The sequence below is a fragment of the Myotis davidii genome, unplaced genomic scaffold (assembly GCF_000327345.1).
Source record: "Myotis davidii unplaced genomic scaffold, ASM32734v1 scaffold1337, whole genome shotgun sequence".
NCBI classification, from domain to species: Eukaryota; Metazoa; Chordata; class Mammalia; order Chiroptera; family Vespertilionidae; genus Myotis; species Myotis davidii.
In genome coordinates, this window is record NW_006288602.1 from 122,252 (window position 1) to 140,711 (window position 18,460).

General features: G+C 40.1%; 1 protein-coding gene across 4 annotated transcripts in view; it reads left to right on the forward strand.

Moving 5' to 3' along the window:
- DCLK1 (doublecortin like kinase 1) overlaps positions 1-18,460 on the forward strand; it is a 112,449-nt gene that overhangs the window by 81,456 nt on the left and 12,533 nt on the right. For 2 of the 4 annotated variants that reach the window (XM_006760367.2, XM_015561788.1), the window contains exons 12-13: positions 8,876-8,989; positions 14,201-14,274. In XM_006760367.2, coding sequence (XP_006760430.1) covers positions 8,876-8,989; positions 14,201-14,274 — 188 coding nt within the window. The remainder of the gene's footprint in view (positions 1-8,875; positions 8,990-14,200; positions 14,275-18,460) is intronic. The other 2 variants (XM_006760366.2, XM_015561787.1) reach the window with 1 other exon arrangement.

Below are 18,460 nucleotides of genomic sequence, written 5' to 3' on the forward strand. Positions count from 1 at the left end.
TCCTCTGCCCCCCGAGTGCACAGATTTTTGTGCACCAGGCCTCTAGTCTATATATATAAAGAGCCAGGATCCATAAGGACCTAAGGCTCGACCAAACACTGGAAGTCAGTGCTGGGTTGCTGTGGTGACCCAGCACTGACTGCAGCTGGTACTGGCGCAGTGACCCAGCACTGACTGCCAAGGGGGCTGTGGATCAGGCCCAGAGAGAAGCCTGCAGACAGAGGCAGGGTCTGATCCGCAGCCTCTGTGACAGCTGTTGATCAGCTGTTGCCTCTCTCTTTCTCTCTGGGCTTCCCCAGCAGCCACACCTCTGTTTCTCTCCAGGCCTCCAAGGGGGCTAATCAGCCCGACTCTTTGATCAGGCCCAAAGATAGGCCTGGAGACGCTGACTGGCATAGAAACCAACCAATCAGAACCTAATCTGAGTGAACTGTGAAAGCAGAACCTAAGGTGGGGGCTGAGGATGGGTTTTAAAATGACTGCTTTGGCAGTATAGTGCATATGGCTGGCTCTCAGTCCAGATATAAAGATTATGTATTTTTGTCTGCCAAGAGCAACTCCTCCTGCAGAAAAAGGCTTTTCCCCCCATTTAAGCAATCCTATCCTATATAATCTAACTATACTAATAAAAGGGTAATATGCTAATTAGACCAGGTCAACTGGCTATCTTCCAGATGTCTGACTTCCTTCCAGACAAAGCCATGGTGGTGGGGGCCGAGGCAGAGGCCATTAAGGGTGATCAGGCCGGCAGGGGATAGCACTTGGGGGCAACCAGGCTGGCAGGGGAGGGCCATTGGGGGCAAGATCAGGCCAGCAGGGGAGGGCAGTTGGGGGCAATCGGGCCAGCAGGGGAACAGTTAGGCATCGATCAGGCCGGCAAGGGAGTGGTTTGGCGGTGATCAGGCTGGCAGGCAGAAGCAGTTAGGGGTAATCAGGCAGGCAGGCAGGCAGGTGAGCGGTTGGGAGCCAGCAGTCCCAGATTATGAGAGGGATGTCTGACTGCTGGTTTAGTCCCGATCCCTGTGGACATCCCCCGAGGGGTCTCAGATTGGAGAGGGTGTAGGCTGAGCTGAGGGATGCCTCCCCAGTACACAAATTTAGTGCATCGGGCCTCTAGTATACTATAAGATAACTTGGTGACTGTGAGCAAATTTGTCTCTTTATTTGAGGGGGCTGGAATGCTCTTAAAAACTCATAATTCCTTACCTTGATTCCAAACCATATCAATAAATCCCAACAGTGGGGTAAAGAAAAAAAAAGATTCTGGCTATTATCCTTGGAAAACTAAGTTGCTCATTCTTATTCCTAGGCAGTATATACATGTCTTAGCAGGAACTTCTACTTCTTCAACCTGTGTTGTACACATTTTTACACATGGTCCCACTTTGCTGACAATCAGGATCCACAGCTCCCTCTGGAACTTGGACTTCTGCTGTCATTTCAGTTTTCCCTGTTAGATTCCCTCAAAACATTTACTAAAAGCAAGGATAACATTTAAGGAACTATCTAGAAGACTGACAACTAAAAACATACCCTTTGTATAATTCCTATCTTATCCCATGCTATTTTCTGATACTCTTCAGTGGTTATCAACCTTCCTAATGCTGCGACCCTTTAATACAGCTCCTCATGTTGTGGTGACCCCCAATTTCATTGTTACAAATTGAACATAATTAAAGCATAGTGATTAATCACAAAAACAATATGTAATTATATATATGTTTTCCGATGGTCTTAGGCAACCCCTGTGAAAGGGTCGTGACCCACAGGTTGAGAACCACTGCTCTAGGATGAAGGTCCATCTCAATGTGTTAATTCTATGAACTATGTTTCACCTCCAATTATTTTACTAACTAGAGGACTGGTGCACAAAATTCATGCTTGGGGGTGAGTCCCTCAGCCCAGCCTGCACCCTCTCCAATCTGGGACCCCTTGAGGGATGTCCAGTGGGATTGGGCCTAAACGGGCAGTTGGACATCCCTCTCATAATCCAGGACTGCTGGCTCCCAACTGCTCACCAGCCTTCCTGCCTGATTGCCCTTAACTGCTTCTGCCTGCCAGCCTGATCACCCCTAACAGCTTCTCCGTCACCCCCAACTGCCCTCTTCTGAAGGCCTGGTCACCCCTAACTATCCTCCCCTGCAGGCCTTGTCCTCCCCAATTGCCCTCCCCTACAGACCTGGTCACACCCAACTGTCCTCCCTTGCAGCCTGGTTGCCCCCAACTGTCCTCCCCTGCAGGACTGGTCGCTCCCAACTGCCCTCTCCTGCAGGCCTGGTCCCCCCCAACAACTGCCCTCCTCTATAGGTCTGGTCATTCCCAACTGCCCTTCTATGCAGGCCTTGCCCCCCACAATTGCCTTCCCCTGCAGGCCTGGTCACCCCAAAGTGTCCTCCCTTGCTGGCCTGGTTGCCCCTAAATGCCCTCCCCTGCAGGCATGGCCACCCCCAACTTCCCTCCCCTGCAGGCCTGGTCACCCACAACTGCCCTCCCCTGCTGGCCTGATCACCCACAACTGCCCTCCCCTGCTGGTCATATTGTGTCCACATGAGGGTGGCCATCTTGTATGTTGGAGTGATGGTCAATTTGCATATCATAGGATTTTACTAATGAGGAAACTGAAGCTCAAAGAAGTCTCTAGCATTAAGCTCAGTGAAGTCTCTAACATAAGGTTTGATACCTGGGTTTTGTACCCAGAGATTTTTATTTAACTGATATGCACTGGCTTCTGGGTATTGGGAATTTTAGAAGTTTCCAGGTGATTTCCTAGTGGAAAGGACTGATTTAAATAAGTCAAGGGTAGTTATTTAACCAATTTAAAACTTCCTATCACCTTCCGGCCTTTCCATTTACTTCCTTTATTTCACCTACCTACTCTTTTGAAAAGATACCACCAAGCTAAAATATATTAAAAGAATGAAGAAAGTGAGGGGAAAAGAACAAAAACAAAACACAGCCTGAATAATCTACCAAGATGTCTCATGCTAATAAAAATCAGCCCTACACACAAAAATATACACTGTAAACATTCATCTCATGGTGCTGGCAGCATTTGTCAGAAAGTAAGAGAACTCTAGGGATGCTGTAATCATATATAATAAAGAGGTAATATGCAAATGGTCGTTATACATGATGCATAACGACCGATCAGCAGGAGGGCGGGGCAGTGAGCTACATGGGGCAGAGAGCTACAAGCAGTGGTGGACAAGGTGGCCAGCTGAGGCAAGCAGCAGTAGCTCACAGATTCATGCACAGGACCACTATTAATAAGTAAAACCACTTATCCATATTCATAAATTGTGAATGATGACTTGGAATTCCACTTTCCATTTGGGCATCTTATCCTCTCCTTTCTCCAAGGTAGATCTTAATTTACTTCATATTTTCTCCCCAAGTGCAGTGTGAATTGTATACATAGAGGATGTCTAGGAGTCAACTGAAGGGAGTCAAAAGTCCTGGGGTACCCTCAGTGGTTAAGTGTCAACCTATGAACCAGGAGGTCACCGTTTGATTCCTGGTCAGGGCACATGCCATGGTTGCAAGCTCGATCCCCAATGGGGAGCATGCAGTAGGCAGCTGATCAATGATTCTCTCTTATCACTGATGTTTCTGTCTCTCTCTTCCTCTCCCTTTTTCTCTGAAATCAATAAAAATATATATATTTTTTAAAGTCCTGGGGTACTGTGCAGTGGGGGATGATTAGCATGAGTCAAGGGGCCACACACTGGGATGTGAAACATGGCTGCTATTGAAGAGTGCTCTAGGTCACTTGGGATTGTTTAAAACTAACTTGGAATATTCTGGGGGTAAAATGCTCATAAATTTACAGATATTAATAATAGGGTCTGAAATGAATAGACTGAAAACCGGATCCATGATCCAAAAACAAAACTCCATGAGGGAGGAGGATTTTCTGAAGCATGACCCCTGGAATGGTCTCCCTAAGGAGGGAAATTCACTCAACCCAGTGACTTCATGTCCAGGCCTCCACCTCCTTCCCAACATCCGCTGGAGAAATGGAGACCAGGTCTCCTACAGACAGCTGTGAGAGTTCATTTTCCATTTTGCAAACTAATTTTGTTCTTGTCAGTTGTAATGCTCTGTCAAGTGGTGGATGGGAATTTCTAAATCAAAAACCACTAACCTCAAACCACAACCAGCCTGTGTCAAACAAGAAACTACTCCCAGAAACTACATACCAAAACGTATGGTAATAATACTATGACTATTTGTAACATACTTCCAGGTTTGTCACGTTTAGAAAATTCATAGCACATTTTTGGCACATAATCTATTCAGAATAATGGTGATAAAGATGTATGTTTTTAATGGCCCTATTTATTTTATTGATGCAAGACAGTAAATTAACTAAATCTCCATCATCAATCCATATGCCTCAGGTACAGATTAGGTCCCAACAAAACCATGTGTTTATATCTTTTAATTCAATTATGCTCAAAGCCTTCAAAATCGATAAGAAACTACAGACTTTTTAGTTACTGTGGGGAGTGTGTGTGTGTGTGTGTGTGTGTGTTACTTTCTCTAGCTGAGATACCTTATTTCATTGGGAACAAATTCTGAACGGTTTTAAGATTTTTGAAGTCAAAAGCATCTTTTGAGGGTTGTTTCACTACTTCATTATGTTGCTTCAGCATGAATTAATAACCAAATAGAAATTGAAAACTTCACTAGAATTTAAAGCTGGAGGCCTGAGCCCCTAGGATATAATATGTAAAAGAGTCGCTAAGCACAAATAGTGTGGTGAAGGCTTGGGAGAGGTGGGTGCGGGGAGGAGGTGGTCAATGGGGGAAAAAGCAAAAAACAAAAACAAAGGAGACATCTGTAATACTTTCAACAACAAAAAATAAAATTTAAAAATATTAATTAATTAGTCAATTAATTAAAAGAGTTGCTAGGAGTCTTTACAGTGCAGGACCAGGAAATGATAAGGAAGTCCATTGTGAGAGTGATGAGAAAACAAACTCTTAGTTCAAGAGCTGGCAGGGAAAGGAACTCAGGTAAAGGGAAATTTCTGGTAAGGATGCCCAATGGTGGGGAAGTGAGGAGGCAGGACTAAGCAGCAAGGTAAATCTTCCTCAGTAAATTACATAGGGACTGCTGCTATGGAATCCCAGCTGTTTTTTTTTTTTTTCCTCTGTATGTGTACCCAGGATATTAAACTCAACCTGTGCCAATCACAGGCCCACACTGACCCAATGCTACTTTATGTCATCCATTGTTAGCTGGGGCTTCTAGCACAGCCTGCTCCACATGGGATTTGAGAGACCCCACCTTAACAGGTTGCATTGCCTTATCTCAAATAAGTCTCTCCTTGACAGAAGCTTCCAACTGCAATCCAAAGGGCCTCCTGAAGTGCTAAATATCACTTTAACTGACCTTCATTCAAAGGCTTCCCAGGCTCCATTCAGGCCTGTCCAAATACAGTATTCCATTTTTTTCAGCTCCTAATCCAACTCTCCCACCCCCTCACTATAGTGCCACTTTTATCATGGAAAAGAAGTCATTGAGTTCTTCCATTTAACACTTAGGGAGCCCTTTTGTAGCAGATATCATGCTAATGAATGCACAGAAGTTCTAGACCTAGCTGTGTGACCTTAGCGAATAACCTTGCTGAGCCTGTTTGCTTATCTTTGAAATGGGACTGATAGGCATATTGTAGAGGATAATCTGAGGATTAAGGAGATCATAGATGTAAGTTGTTAGCACACACCACAAAGGAATTAACACTTGTGTCATCTTCCTCTTTCTGTCTTTCTCTTTTAATTTGCCTCCCCTCCACCTCAAAACAGGCCTCACCCTTTCTCTCCTTAATTCATCTTGCACCAAAGACAAAGAGAAACCTACACTTCCCCAAGGCAGACTGCTTCATTTCCCCCTCCATCCTGTGCCTTTTCCTGTCTTCCAACTCTTCCTTGCCATTAGCTTCTGACCCCGAGACTTCAAATACCCTCAAGAGTTTTTTTGTTTGTTTGTTTTTGTCTTAAAGAGAAAAACTTTCCTTCCATCTGCTCTTTAAAAAAATATATATTTTATTGATTTTTTACAGAGAGGAAGGGAAAGGGATAGAGAGTTAGAAACATTGATCAGCTGCCTCCTGCACACCTCCTACTGGGGATGTGACCGCAATCAAGGTACATGCCCTTGACCAGAATCGAACCTGGGACCCTTCAGTCCACAGGCCCACGCTCTACCCACTGAGCCAAACCAATCAGGGCCCATCTGCTTCTTCATAGTCTAAAGCACATACAAATAACTGCCTGGCATAGCCTGGAACTCTCCCAAGAGGTGACTGGAATTATATCTGTAATCTTGGGGGTGGGGCAGAACCCCAAACCTTGCCAGATATGTGAGACTAATATTTGTAAAACCTTCAGTAAAGGTACATCATTTCATCCTTTGTCAAATGTTTAAATATTCCCAACATTCTAACTTAGATCCCAAGGGCCTGCTGTTTCATCTACCATTTAAAAAAAGTATTTGCATACACCATTGAATTTGTCCTCGTGTTTCACACTTTGATTGGCATAATCCTAATCTTTGCGATTATCGCAGGACTTCTCTCCCACTAGGAGAGTTGGGAACTGGAAACTGTACTGTAAAACATCTGAGTAAAGGGCCGTAGTCCTCCACACTTGCTAACCCCCTTACTAAAAAACTTTGCTTTATTCCTAAATAATACTTCAGTCTTTGGATCTTTTTGGTATTCATTTGTGTCCTATCTTCTGTTCTTTCTCCTTTGTTTGCCATTACTCTCCTGCATAAACTCTTAACCAGAGATAAACTGGTTGACTCATTGTTTGGCAAACATGCCCTGTGGCTCACATGCATCTGTACACCAAACCTCACGTTCCCTTCTCTCTACTTGTCAATACGTTCCCCATCATTTAGGACCAGGTCCAGTCCCATAATCCTCATGAAGCCTATGCTGACTGCTCACAAAGGAAAATATGTCCTGTCTCCTCTGAACTCTTTCCATGTTTCTAGCTAAGCCATAAGGCTATACTGCCTGGGACAGCTCCATCTCATCTTGTTAACCTGTTTTATTATTTGACAAAGTGTGTCCATACTGTGTCTCCCGAGTAGTTTGCAAGGTTCTCTGGTGGGCAGATACTGTTCCCCCCTCCCATCCCTAACACAGCAGGCACTTCATATGTCCCTGTTTCTCTTCCCTCCCCAAGTGTCATTTCACTGCTGCCTTAACTGACTTTCATTTCATTTCTATTTCTTTCCACAATACAGACTTTTAAATTTTTTTTGAATTCACTCTGCATCATTGCAAAACCTCCTTCCTCTAGATTTGGTTTCAGATGTGAGTCAATAAGCATAATAATTGTTTCTTCTTCTAGCCATTAATAAACCAATGCAAGAATATCTATCATAAATTGAGAATCCACTGTGTGTAGAGCACTGAGCCAAGAGCCTCTGTTAAAGATTACAGAAAATGTGGAAGGCATGGTACAAAAGAACAAGAGTTCAGTATATATATACTTTGTGAGTGAATACATATACTTGTGTGTGTGTGTATATATATATATAATAATATGTGTGTGTTATACTTACAAAATCACCTAGCATCAAAAATAATATATAAGTAGGGAGGCAAATATATAGAATAAATGAGCATTAGAAGTTTACAGAAGAACCATTAGAATAAGTTGTGTTCAATAAGGGGAAGTGTTTTGGAACAGGTGATTTGGACCCAAGTTTTGAAGAAGAAGAGCAATAACAGGGTACATGAGAGCAAAGCCCATGCCTATTTTTGCTCACCCTCATTTTCCCACCACTTACTCTAGTGCCTGGTCCACTGTCAACATGTTGTTAATATTTGCTGAATAAATAAGTAGCCAAATACTAAAAGAAGGAGTAGATCCCATGTGGAGAGTCCATGTTGTGCAAAAGGGTAAGCATGTCCCGTTTGGAAAGATGGAGAGGAAGGGGAGACGGAAAATGATGAATGGCACTGAAGTCCTGCCAGGAACTTTGGTTTTAAGAGATAGTAACAAACACTTTATTATACATCCATTCATTTATTTTGCAAGTATTTACTAAGCATCTACAATGTGCCAAAGCACTATGTTAAGACCTGAGGGTTCCACAGTGAACAAAACACAGTCTCTGGTCTCCAAAGATTGTGCGGCCTTTTGATCATAATCTAGTAAGTGATGGCACATACTTATGACTTGGGTTATTGTTATTCTAACAGTATTGCTAACAAGGAGAGCAATCTGTCCAGCCTCCATCACAGACAGCTCTGGCAGAGAGCAGAAGCCTTAGTTAAAATGAGCTCCAATGTGAAGTATGTCATAACAGATGATTTGAATGCTGCAAGGAGGATTTAAAACTTAAGGAAGAACTTTCTGCCTGGAAGGTTGTCTGGAGTTATAGAATGGCTGATTGAATAGCTTGCAGGAGCCCAAGTGTGTCAGTCTTCTTGGGTATGGGTCTGAATGATGGGGTAAGAGGGTAAAATTCTTGGATCAGAAAATAAAAATGTTTACATTGATGTTTTGTTATTGTTGTTGTCCAGATTAACTTGCTCTTTGACATATGTCTCTGGAGCTATGATTGAAATTATTTTATTAGAAACAACAGAAATAACAATTTTTATTTAGGGAACTCTGAGGGACAGATGACACGCCAAATTAATTTTAGGGCAGATGTGGAAATGCATGAGACCTTAGAGCTGTACTTCTAACAACAGTGTTTAATAAGAAGACATTGACCAGTTTATTTCTGAAATCTTATGAATGTTAAGATCACTGCCTGTTACTAGGAGATCTTGGCCTCATATTCCTCATATCTCATTTTTTTCTTTTTCTCCTTCCTTTATTTCTTTCCCACCCTCCCGGCCCAGGATGACGGCCTCCCAGAAAATGAACATCAGCTGTCAGTAGCTGGAAAGATAAAGAAGCATTTCAACACAGGCCCCAAGCCGAATAGCACAGCAGCTGGAGTTTCTGTCATAGCAGTAAGCATCTGAAATACCCACCTATAACTTGTTTTAAAGCAATCCACCTAGAAGACAGGCATATTCAGGAGATTCCACCCAGAGACAGAGGAATGGGTCATTTCTTTAGACAGCTCGACCGTTTAAAGCACTGAGGGAGCTTGGGGCTAAAATACATCACGTGTTTTTGCTGATGATTTCCCAGGTCGTCACATCATTATCCAACACCTCCAGGGTGTCTTGCAGTTTATATTAATTTCATGATTTATTTTTTAAAGCAGAAAACCTCCCCCACACTGGACTGTGTGCCAATGCAAACTTTTGGGCTCTGAGGAAAGGAGTTCATTGTATTCTTTTGCCAGGACCTTGGAGGGAAGGCAAGCTGAGAAACACGACATTGCAGAGAGAATTGGAACAGTATGATTCTTTGTATGAGACCTAAATGAAAGCCAAAACAGAGCAGAAAGGTTACACAGTAAAATTTTCAGGGAAATTGAATCGCTGTGAACACACAAAGAAATTACAATGTCTTGCTCTTCAGAAATTTCATTTTTAAAGTTGAAAGTCTTTTAAAATTTAACATTTTATTGATGTAGCTACACAGATTTTTTTTCCTGTTCTATACATGCAGACACACACTACATGCAATTTGAGAGCAGCTCTAGGCAAAGATTAAATTGGATAGAAAAATAATGAAACCTCATACTTCCTGGTGTCATATTCTAGAGGATATTCAAGTCCCAGATTACTTGTTTTTAATAATTTCATTTTTTAACAGCATATTCAATGTGAAATCACTTAAACTGTTTTTCTTTTTAAACAAAGAAATGTTGTCCAATGGTAAAAAGTATTTATGCTACTAAATAGTACTTCATGCTCAACAGCAATACTAAATATTTAACTATGATTACAGCATTTTTGTTTTTATTTTTTATTGTGCTGGAGCTCCAGATAAAACTAAACATATGTGACTGATATATTTGATATAACCAATCCCAAATCTGGGTTACTAAATATTTGATAGGAGCTTCCAGATTTTGCAGATGGCATGAATACATGCATATACTTTCTGTACTGCTTGCATTTCATGTTTTTTTATTGAACCCTTTTGTGAGTAACTTGTTCATGAGTACACTTGACAATATGTATACCTGAATTTCAGTGCTGTTAAGGATCTAAAATTGCAATCTATTCTTCTTGCCCTCTGTCTTTAGTACTTCTAAGGAAATTCAATGTAGAAGTACATTGTCTTCCATGTCTTCCTAGATTGTCCGCATTCTTTATTATCAGCATTTTCTATCACAATTTTTAAAAGTAATAATCTCCTGGTGGTTCTCAACTAAACCAGACACTCTATACTCTGTTTTCATCATTCATTCAAGTTATACACTTATACCGAAACTTTTGATTCCACAATTTTATTTTGCAATGGACTGCCAGCACGCTTGTCCATGAAAAGGACTGTTTTTCTGCTCCTGTTGAGAGTTTACAGCTGCTAGAGAGGGTGCTTTCTCTACCACTCTAATTTTTTCCTGTTTTTATTTTTCATTTTAATTTGTCTTTGGTTAAATTTGACTGGGTTGCTCCATAATTCTTTGTTCATGGTATTCTGGGAATCTTATAATGACTAAGGACAGGAACTTCAGAACAATTTTCCAATGGACAATGACAGATATGAGGGGAAATCCTACTTTAATCAAACCTGGATAAATTCCAAAACCTAAAACTTTATCTAAATAGATTTCAATAAAACTCCAGTTAGCATTTGAAGATCAGATGCTAAATAATTTTTCCCTAAATATCATAATTGGACCATTTTGAATGCAATTTAATATCAGTTTCTCAGATCATCACTAACATATTTCATGGAAACTGTACAAACTGGTAATAGACTTATAAATTATAAAATGGGCTTTGTGATGCTGAGTTACGCATTAGTTGCATGCTTAATCTTCTTTATCCACTACAATTTTTTTAAAAATAATTACCAACTTAATTAAGACACAAAATAATTAACACTTTGGAGAAGTATCTGATAAAGTACCTTGTCAACTCTAAAGCACAATTTACATGCTGACTATTGGCATTAATATTTCAAGCATGAAAGAGAATATCACTAAATTTCAGAGCTGTTTCTGGAAAAACTGCCTTACCATCATATATGCACTTTCTCCAGGATGCTTTCCCCTCATAAATGTCCAAACTCTCCATAAGAACCTGGGGTGGGAGGGAAGGATGAGAGAGTCACCAATCCCAGAGCAGGGCTGAGAATTAGAAACTGGACAGTTTGGCTGCCTTTGTTATTATCTTTCAGAATGGTACTGGTTAAGTCCATTTACATTCTATAACAGTGCTCCCATTCTTAAAGTGCAAAAGAGGAGCCTCAGAGGACTACCACATGAAAAAGAAACCTTGGAATTAAGTAATATTCCAACTCAAACTAAAGTATAACTGCAAAGGAACAATATCCTGTTGTGAGGCAGAATCTAAGTGGTAGGTAGAAGGAATAGCCTTCATAAAAACCATTTGACAATTAATGATGTAATATAATTATTAATTCACCCACATAATTGAAATTTCTGTAAAGAATATAACACTATAATGACTTCTATTTGATGTATATAGAAAAAAAATTGATTTCATCATAAATTTTATTCAGACAGAATTTTTTTCCCATGAGCATGCATACTTCTCCCTGGAGGCTATCAGGAGGCTACTGTATTTTATTTCTTCTTCTTCTTTTCTTTGTACTTTATTTTAAGCATCTTCTATTCTAGGACTGAATTTTTTACACTCTTATTACAAACAGCATAAAATAGTATGGACATCCCCCCCACCCACATTTGTATCAATCAGCTTTTGTTTTTTTTCTTTGTTTCAGAAAATCAACAATTAAATCATTAGTCTTTAACTGGTATTTCTCTTTCTCTAGAAACCTAACTACCTGCTGGAGATTAATGTTGCTTACAAAAGAATTTGTTACATTTTTTCTTTCTCAGAGGAAAGAAAGAACCAACTATCAAAACAGACTCTAGATACAGGTGTAATGTGTTACATGAGCATAGTTTTAATATGCACTCGTGGTTCTGAATCTTAGTGTTTTTTGCTGGTGGTGTCATTTTTTCTTCTCTGTTTCCCACCCCCTACCTTATTGAGGCTGAAGAAAGGACAAATGACAACTTTATATTAAGGTTGCAAGAGGTCCTTGAATAGGCTAGAAGATTAACTATCAGCTGGAGGCTCACAAGGATCATACAGTCCTAAAAGGAAAAAGGTGTTCTTACATTTAGGTTAGGCAATGTGATTAGGTGGAAACCCACTGCTGTCCTTAAAAGTGCAACATTCTACTTCTCAGAAAGACTCCATTTTCCCTCTGCTACCTTTGCCAGTAGTTGGGAAATTAAAAACAAACAAACAAAACAAACAAAAAAATCCAACAGAACAGAAACAAGGAAACAAAAGGTTATTAAAATTCAATTTATAGACATAAAGTGGAATTAGAGATGACATTTTAACGGTGGACTTCTTGATAGCTAAGGGAAGGGAAGGAGGTATTATTAGATTTGCTCAGCTTGATGAAGAACCAATGACTAAGATGTCAGTTTCAATTTCTTTTTCCTCATTTAATCCTGTTTATTATTTTAACCAATAATTTTCAAAATGCTTTAAAGTTCTCTTGCATTTTTATCATGCAAATAGAGCATTTCCGACTAATACAACAAATCCATACTAATCAGGGTGAAAATAATTGTGATACTGGGCTAGAGACGTGGTGTTACAGACACTTGGCCTGTAGATGGCAATAGAGAGCTAGGTACTTAGTGGCCATCTTCCCAGACTGAAACCGAAGTTCAGGCCTTCACCCTCTAGCAAAAGCACTAACAGTGCTTTGACTTTTTTTTCTAAAGAAAATGAAATGTACATTGTTTAAAAGATTAAAATCTCACATTGCTGTCCCGTGTACACTGGGAGAGCCTGGTTTATAATCAGAATACCAAATCCTCTGAGGAGTGTTTATTTTAAATGCCTCCTGCTCAGCATCTACTTGAAACGCCTTTTGTGAATTTAGAGGTAGAAGCAGTCGTCAGCATCTCAGCGTTGCAGCATCGCCCTGCAGCATGACCACACTTGAAAGCACTCATGAGCCTCCTGATAAAGAATGGGTGCAGCTTGTCCAGTCCTTGTCCAGTCGAGGGCAGATTGGGGAGTGGAGTGGGTACACAGCATGATTACTGATTTTCAAATTTGGAACTGAATCTTTTAATTCTAGATAACCAAAGGCTAACATCCTATTCCAGGATGAACAACTTAGAGAATTTATCCTGTCTCCTATTTATCGCACCTTTTGTTAATCATAAGTACTTAACTGCAATATGCATTTTTAATACGCAATGAAAACTACTTTTTATTTTCTATATTTTCATAGAGAAAATTTACTGCTTTACACTATATATTTTTAGTTCAGAAATGTAATTGATTTTTTAAAAAAGATTGTTTACTGATTTTTAGAGAGAGAAGGAGAGGGAGGGAGAAACATCAATGTGAGAGCAGTCGGCTGCCTCCTGCACCCTTCCCTACCAGGATCTGGCTGAAACCTGGGCATGTGCTCTGACAGGGAATCAAACTGGAAACCTTTCATTGCATGGGAAGATACTAAACCGACTGAGCCTCCCAGCCAGGGCTAGAAATGTAATTGATTTTTTTAAGCTTAGCTCTGATTTTGAAGATTAACTCTTAAAGGAGGAAAACCAATTTGCTGTAATTATGGGATTCAAAACCTGATCCTCTTAATCTTTTATTTCATATTTATGAAGCCCTAAAATTTAAGCCTAATGGGGTAACATTTTTGGGGTTCCAATCTGCTTTCTCAGAGGTGGCTAAAGATGATGTCAGTATTTTATTTAATTGTAAAGCATTTTCCATTCTATAGAATATGAAAAGGTATTTATATTTTTTGAAATTGAGAGGACATTGTTAAATGTGCATTCAAAAACCTGTTTGACAAATTAGATTTTTTTCTAGCAAATGGCCTTTGAGTATTCATGAGAGATTAGTGTCTTTTCTTGTCCTTTTATTTTCAATGTGTAGACTTAGCATATTAGCTAGTCACCCCACAGAAGATGCATTATAACTATATTTCCATGTATAGTCAATGAAGAACAGATTGGTCTGGAGTCTTAATTCTTTAGCACAATGTTGATCCACTGAGTTGCCCCATTTCTCTCTGCTCAGCTGGACCACGGGTTTACCATCAAGAGATCAGGGTCTTTGGACTACTACCAACAACCAGGAATGTATTGGATAAGGTATGAGATGGTGCAGCTCAACAGTCAGTGTTTCCATGGCAACGTGCTGGCAGTCTCCATTAACCAGTTCCTTCAGTGGATAAACATGCTTTTGATTTGTTATCCAGTCCATATGCTGCTTTATAGTTTCATTTTATTCTTGATTGAGATGCCACACCCCCTCATTCCTTTTTTTCACCCATTATTCACACTGACATTTGCCAGCTTTCTTTCCATTGCACATGCTCAGTATGAATTTCCCTTACAGTTAAAAGGACAGTATATTTAGTGTAAATGACAATGCATTTTCCTGATGTTGCCAATTAAAGAATGACTTCTAGTGCTGTTCTGTCCCTTAACAAATGCAGCAACAATAGTACCTTAGTGTATGTTCTATAGAAGTATATACTGTCATTTTAAAGTCATCAAGCCCTACCTTGAACTTACTAGATGAACAAAACAATGCATTTACGCTTTAGTAGTAGAACTTCCTCCAAATAACAATGAGCTATAGAATGCATTGTGTGTGTTGATGAGCTTGTGTTTTCAAATTCTCCACCTTTTTGTTTTCTTTTGTTTGCATTTTATTGTTACCTCTCTCCCTCTGGTAACCCTTTTATGTACTAGCTATTGCATGAATTTATTTTTCAATATTCTGCAACTGTCAGATTACTTAGCTGGCTTATCTGCTCAAGCAAAAGGGACTATGGGAGGTATCGATTTTTTTTTAATGGGGTTAAGAATTCTATCCAATCATTTTTCTATTCCAGCCAACTGCCCTGGCATTTCCTTCAAGGAGCATTGTGTGTGTGTCTCTTTAAGTTATCCACAGGCAGGATGGTTTTTGGTGATGTGAGAAATGAACTCTGAGAAGCCCTAGGGAACTTTTCTCCATCTTAACATTTCTGAAATGATCTCTAAGTAAAGCTCCACATCTTAGCATTTGTTAAGAAAAATTCCATTTGGTTTGGCACTTGTTTCTCCCAAATGATGGAGCCTAGCTCAGTAATGTGGAAGCTTCCTGATGTCATTTCATGGATTAGCTTACTAAATTGTAAAGGAAGGAAGGAAAAAAGGAAGGAAGGGAAGAAGGGAGGAAGGAAGGAAGAAAGGGAGGGAGGGAGGAAGGAATGTGTGCTCCACACACATATACATGGTGGGGCAAAAGTAGGTTTACAGTTTTTTATATGAAAATAATACAATAATTAATAAATAATAATACAAGAATAAACTCTCTCTCCTGTACTCACAACTGTAAACCTACTTTGCCCCACCCTGTATATACCCTTCTAGCTGAAAATTATTGCTCCCAGGTTTTTTCTATAATTAGACACTCAAAACAAAGGATTTAAGAAAGTAGAAAAGGTCACACTTTGACAAACCATCCAAATATACTATAATCATGATAATTTCAAGTCTGTTTAAAGCAAAAAAATACCCAAACTCCAACAAAATATTTCAGTCTGTTTTACATTAAAGGGTTGTTTGTATCTTCTAGACAGATATGCATGCAGGAACTGCACATCCACCATTTCATTTACCTGAGTAAAATAGCTTTATAAATGAAGAAGGAGCTCTGTTTTATTTTAACCTTCCCTTCTTTGGGGGAGCGGGGGGGTGGGGGGGAGGTGGGAGGGCATGGAAATGTTTGGTTAATGATTTGTCCTAATTTGTCTTTGGGAAGATTCTTCTTTTTTACTTTTTATGTGAAGATGATCCATCCATCTTTTACATTTTAATGGAAGATAATATATATTCAGAAGAGCGCATATATCATGAATGAACATCTCAACAAATTGCACACGCTCTTATAAGCAGCACCCAGACCAGGCACAGAATATTTCTAGCATCGCCAAACCCCTCTCTGCCTCCAGGGCCCTTCCAGGAAGGTCACATAGCTCCAAGGGTAAACACTGACCTGGACTCTATCTGCATTAATTAGCTTTGCCTGGTTTTTTCCTTTATATAAATTAAATCACATCATGCTCCATCCTTTTTTTATTGTATGCCACCTAACCTCAGGCATATTAACCAAAAATATATGAGTAAAGTTGATATACAATTAAAAATAGGCATAAAATATGATATGTCTATTTACAGTTGTGCACATTTGTAGAATAAAAATTACACATATAGGTTAATCTAATTAGAAAAAAAAATTTAGAAAACTATATCACTAAATTTGTGGGATTAAGGATGGGAGCAAAATGCCATGTAAACACAATAATTAATAAATGTAGCTAGTATAAAAAGGCCATTTGACTAAAATCTTGGTGATGGTCCCATCAGCAGACAAATGACACATCCCTGAATAATGGGCAGGAGCAGATGGGAGATAATGTCTTTTTTCTTTCACCCATAAACTACTCTGTTTTCCAGCTGGGGGCAGTAACAACAATGTTGATAGTTAATGCTGTATGAAACAGCACACCCAGTATGTAAAGCTAAATTGGAGAAATGGTGCTAAAATCTCATTGGCCTATATACTTAACTAGAAAGTTTTATAATGTCATTTAAGCCTGGAACAAACTCACTCTCCTCACTGATTGCAAGTGCTTGCTTTTTATCTCCACAGAAGTAGAAGTATTTGTTGAACCAAACAACAGCAGCAGCCAACTCTCTTACATAAACAATCATTACCGGGAACATCTTCATTCCCAATCCTTATGATTACAACTGCTATGGCTGTTGTCACTACCCTGAGCACAGCACTTGGGAGTACCCCTTACTTTTTGTGAAGCTGCTCACATCAGGGCATAGGCTGGAGAAAGAACCTCTTCCTGGTGCCCAGAATTGTCTGTCCCTCTTAATAGACTTTTTGGTGATAGCAGAGAAAAGGTGGGCATGCATTTTCTTCTTTCTCACTTTCATCCTCCTGCCCATTAACAGAGAGCTGCTTCCTAGTTGCAGCCAGGGGAGCAGTATTCTGCTTGGCTGCTTTTTAAAGAAGTACTTGCTCTTATCAGCCAGAGTCTGGGGGACACTCTTCCAAGAATGAACTTCCTGGGACATTCCACTCCCTCATGGCCCTGCTACAAGCCACTGGACAACATTTTTATCTTGTTACATTTTCTCCTCCTGAAAATGTGTCCTTACCCAAAGAGGATATGGTCACACACATTTCTGCCTTTCTTGAGTGAAGCTGTCTCTGTGGCAGGTGCTATGGCTGACAACACAAGGAAAAGAATTCTTCCATATTTGCAGGCAGAACAAAGCAACAATCAGAATGGAGTAGCCCAATTAAATAAAGCAGATACCAAAACAAGACAAGCTAAAAATGCTAAATGAGATAAAATGAGGTGAACTAGGACAAAAGGGTATTTGAGTTCCCAGGCATGACCTGACTCCAGTGTGCATATTGGATTGGAGCATCATCCTGAAACAGTGAGTAATGAGGCAGAGCGGTGGAAGCGCGCACAGTCTTTGCAAGGCTATTAAATGCTGTCATGCTCAGTTGTTAAAAGAAATGGGGACAGTTAAATGCATCTTGCTCAGCACAGGTTTTAAAAAAAGGTTCCTGTGAAGACAGAGAGGAACTGCAGCCTGGTGTGAGAAGGGCTCCTCAGGGAACCTCAGCCAGCAGCCAGAGATACACAGCAAGCTGCAATACCTTGCAGGTTGCTTTGTGGAAAGCTGCTTTGGCCTTGCTCTGCCCGTGGGGAAAGTACTCCCTACTGAGTGCCAGAGCCCTGCAGGAAGGAGGGCAGGTGCTACTGTTCTCAAAAGGGACTGATCACCTTCCCCTGCACTGTAACAGAAAGTTTAACACAGAAAAGGCATAGATTTAAACTTAAAAACCACCCGAACTGTGATTACAAAGGAAAGTATCAAGAAACTATAAGGGGGTTGGTAGCTATACTTTGATGCTAAAAAAGTGAACTATTAGACCAACAGGCTCAGAAGATGGCCATATCTAGTATTGTAGTTCTACAAATGGTCATTTAAGGAAAAAGAGGAATAGTGAAACGGGTTGCTCACTGTTTGATATTTTATTGGTAGTGCAGAGCATGTAGAGTTTGCTACTTTGCTGCCCAGAAGCCCTGGTTTTGAATCCAGCCTGTCCTGCTTCCTGCAGTGTGACTGTAGCTAAGTTACATATTCTTTCTCTGATTTTCAGTTTCCCCATAGGTAGAAATGAGAAGACTATTATTAACCTTCCGAATCTGTGGTGAGGATTAAGTGAGATACCTATACAAAAGTGCCTTCA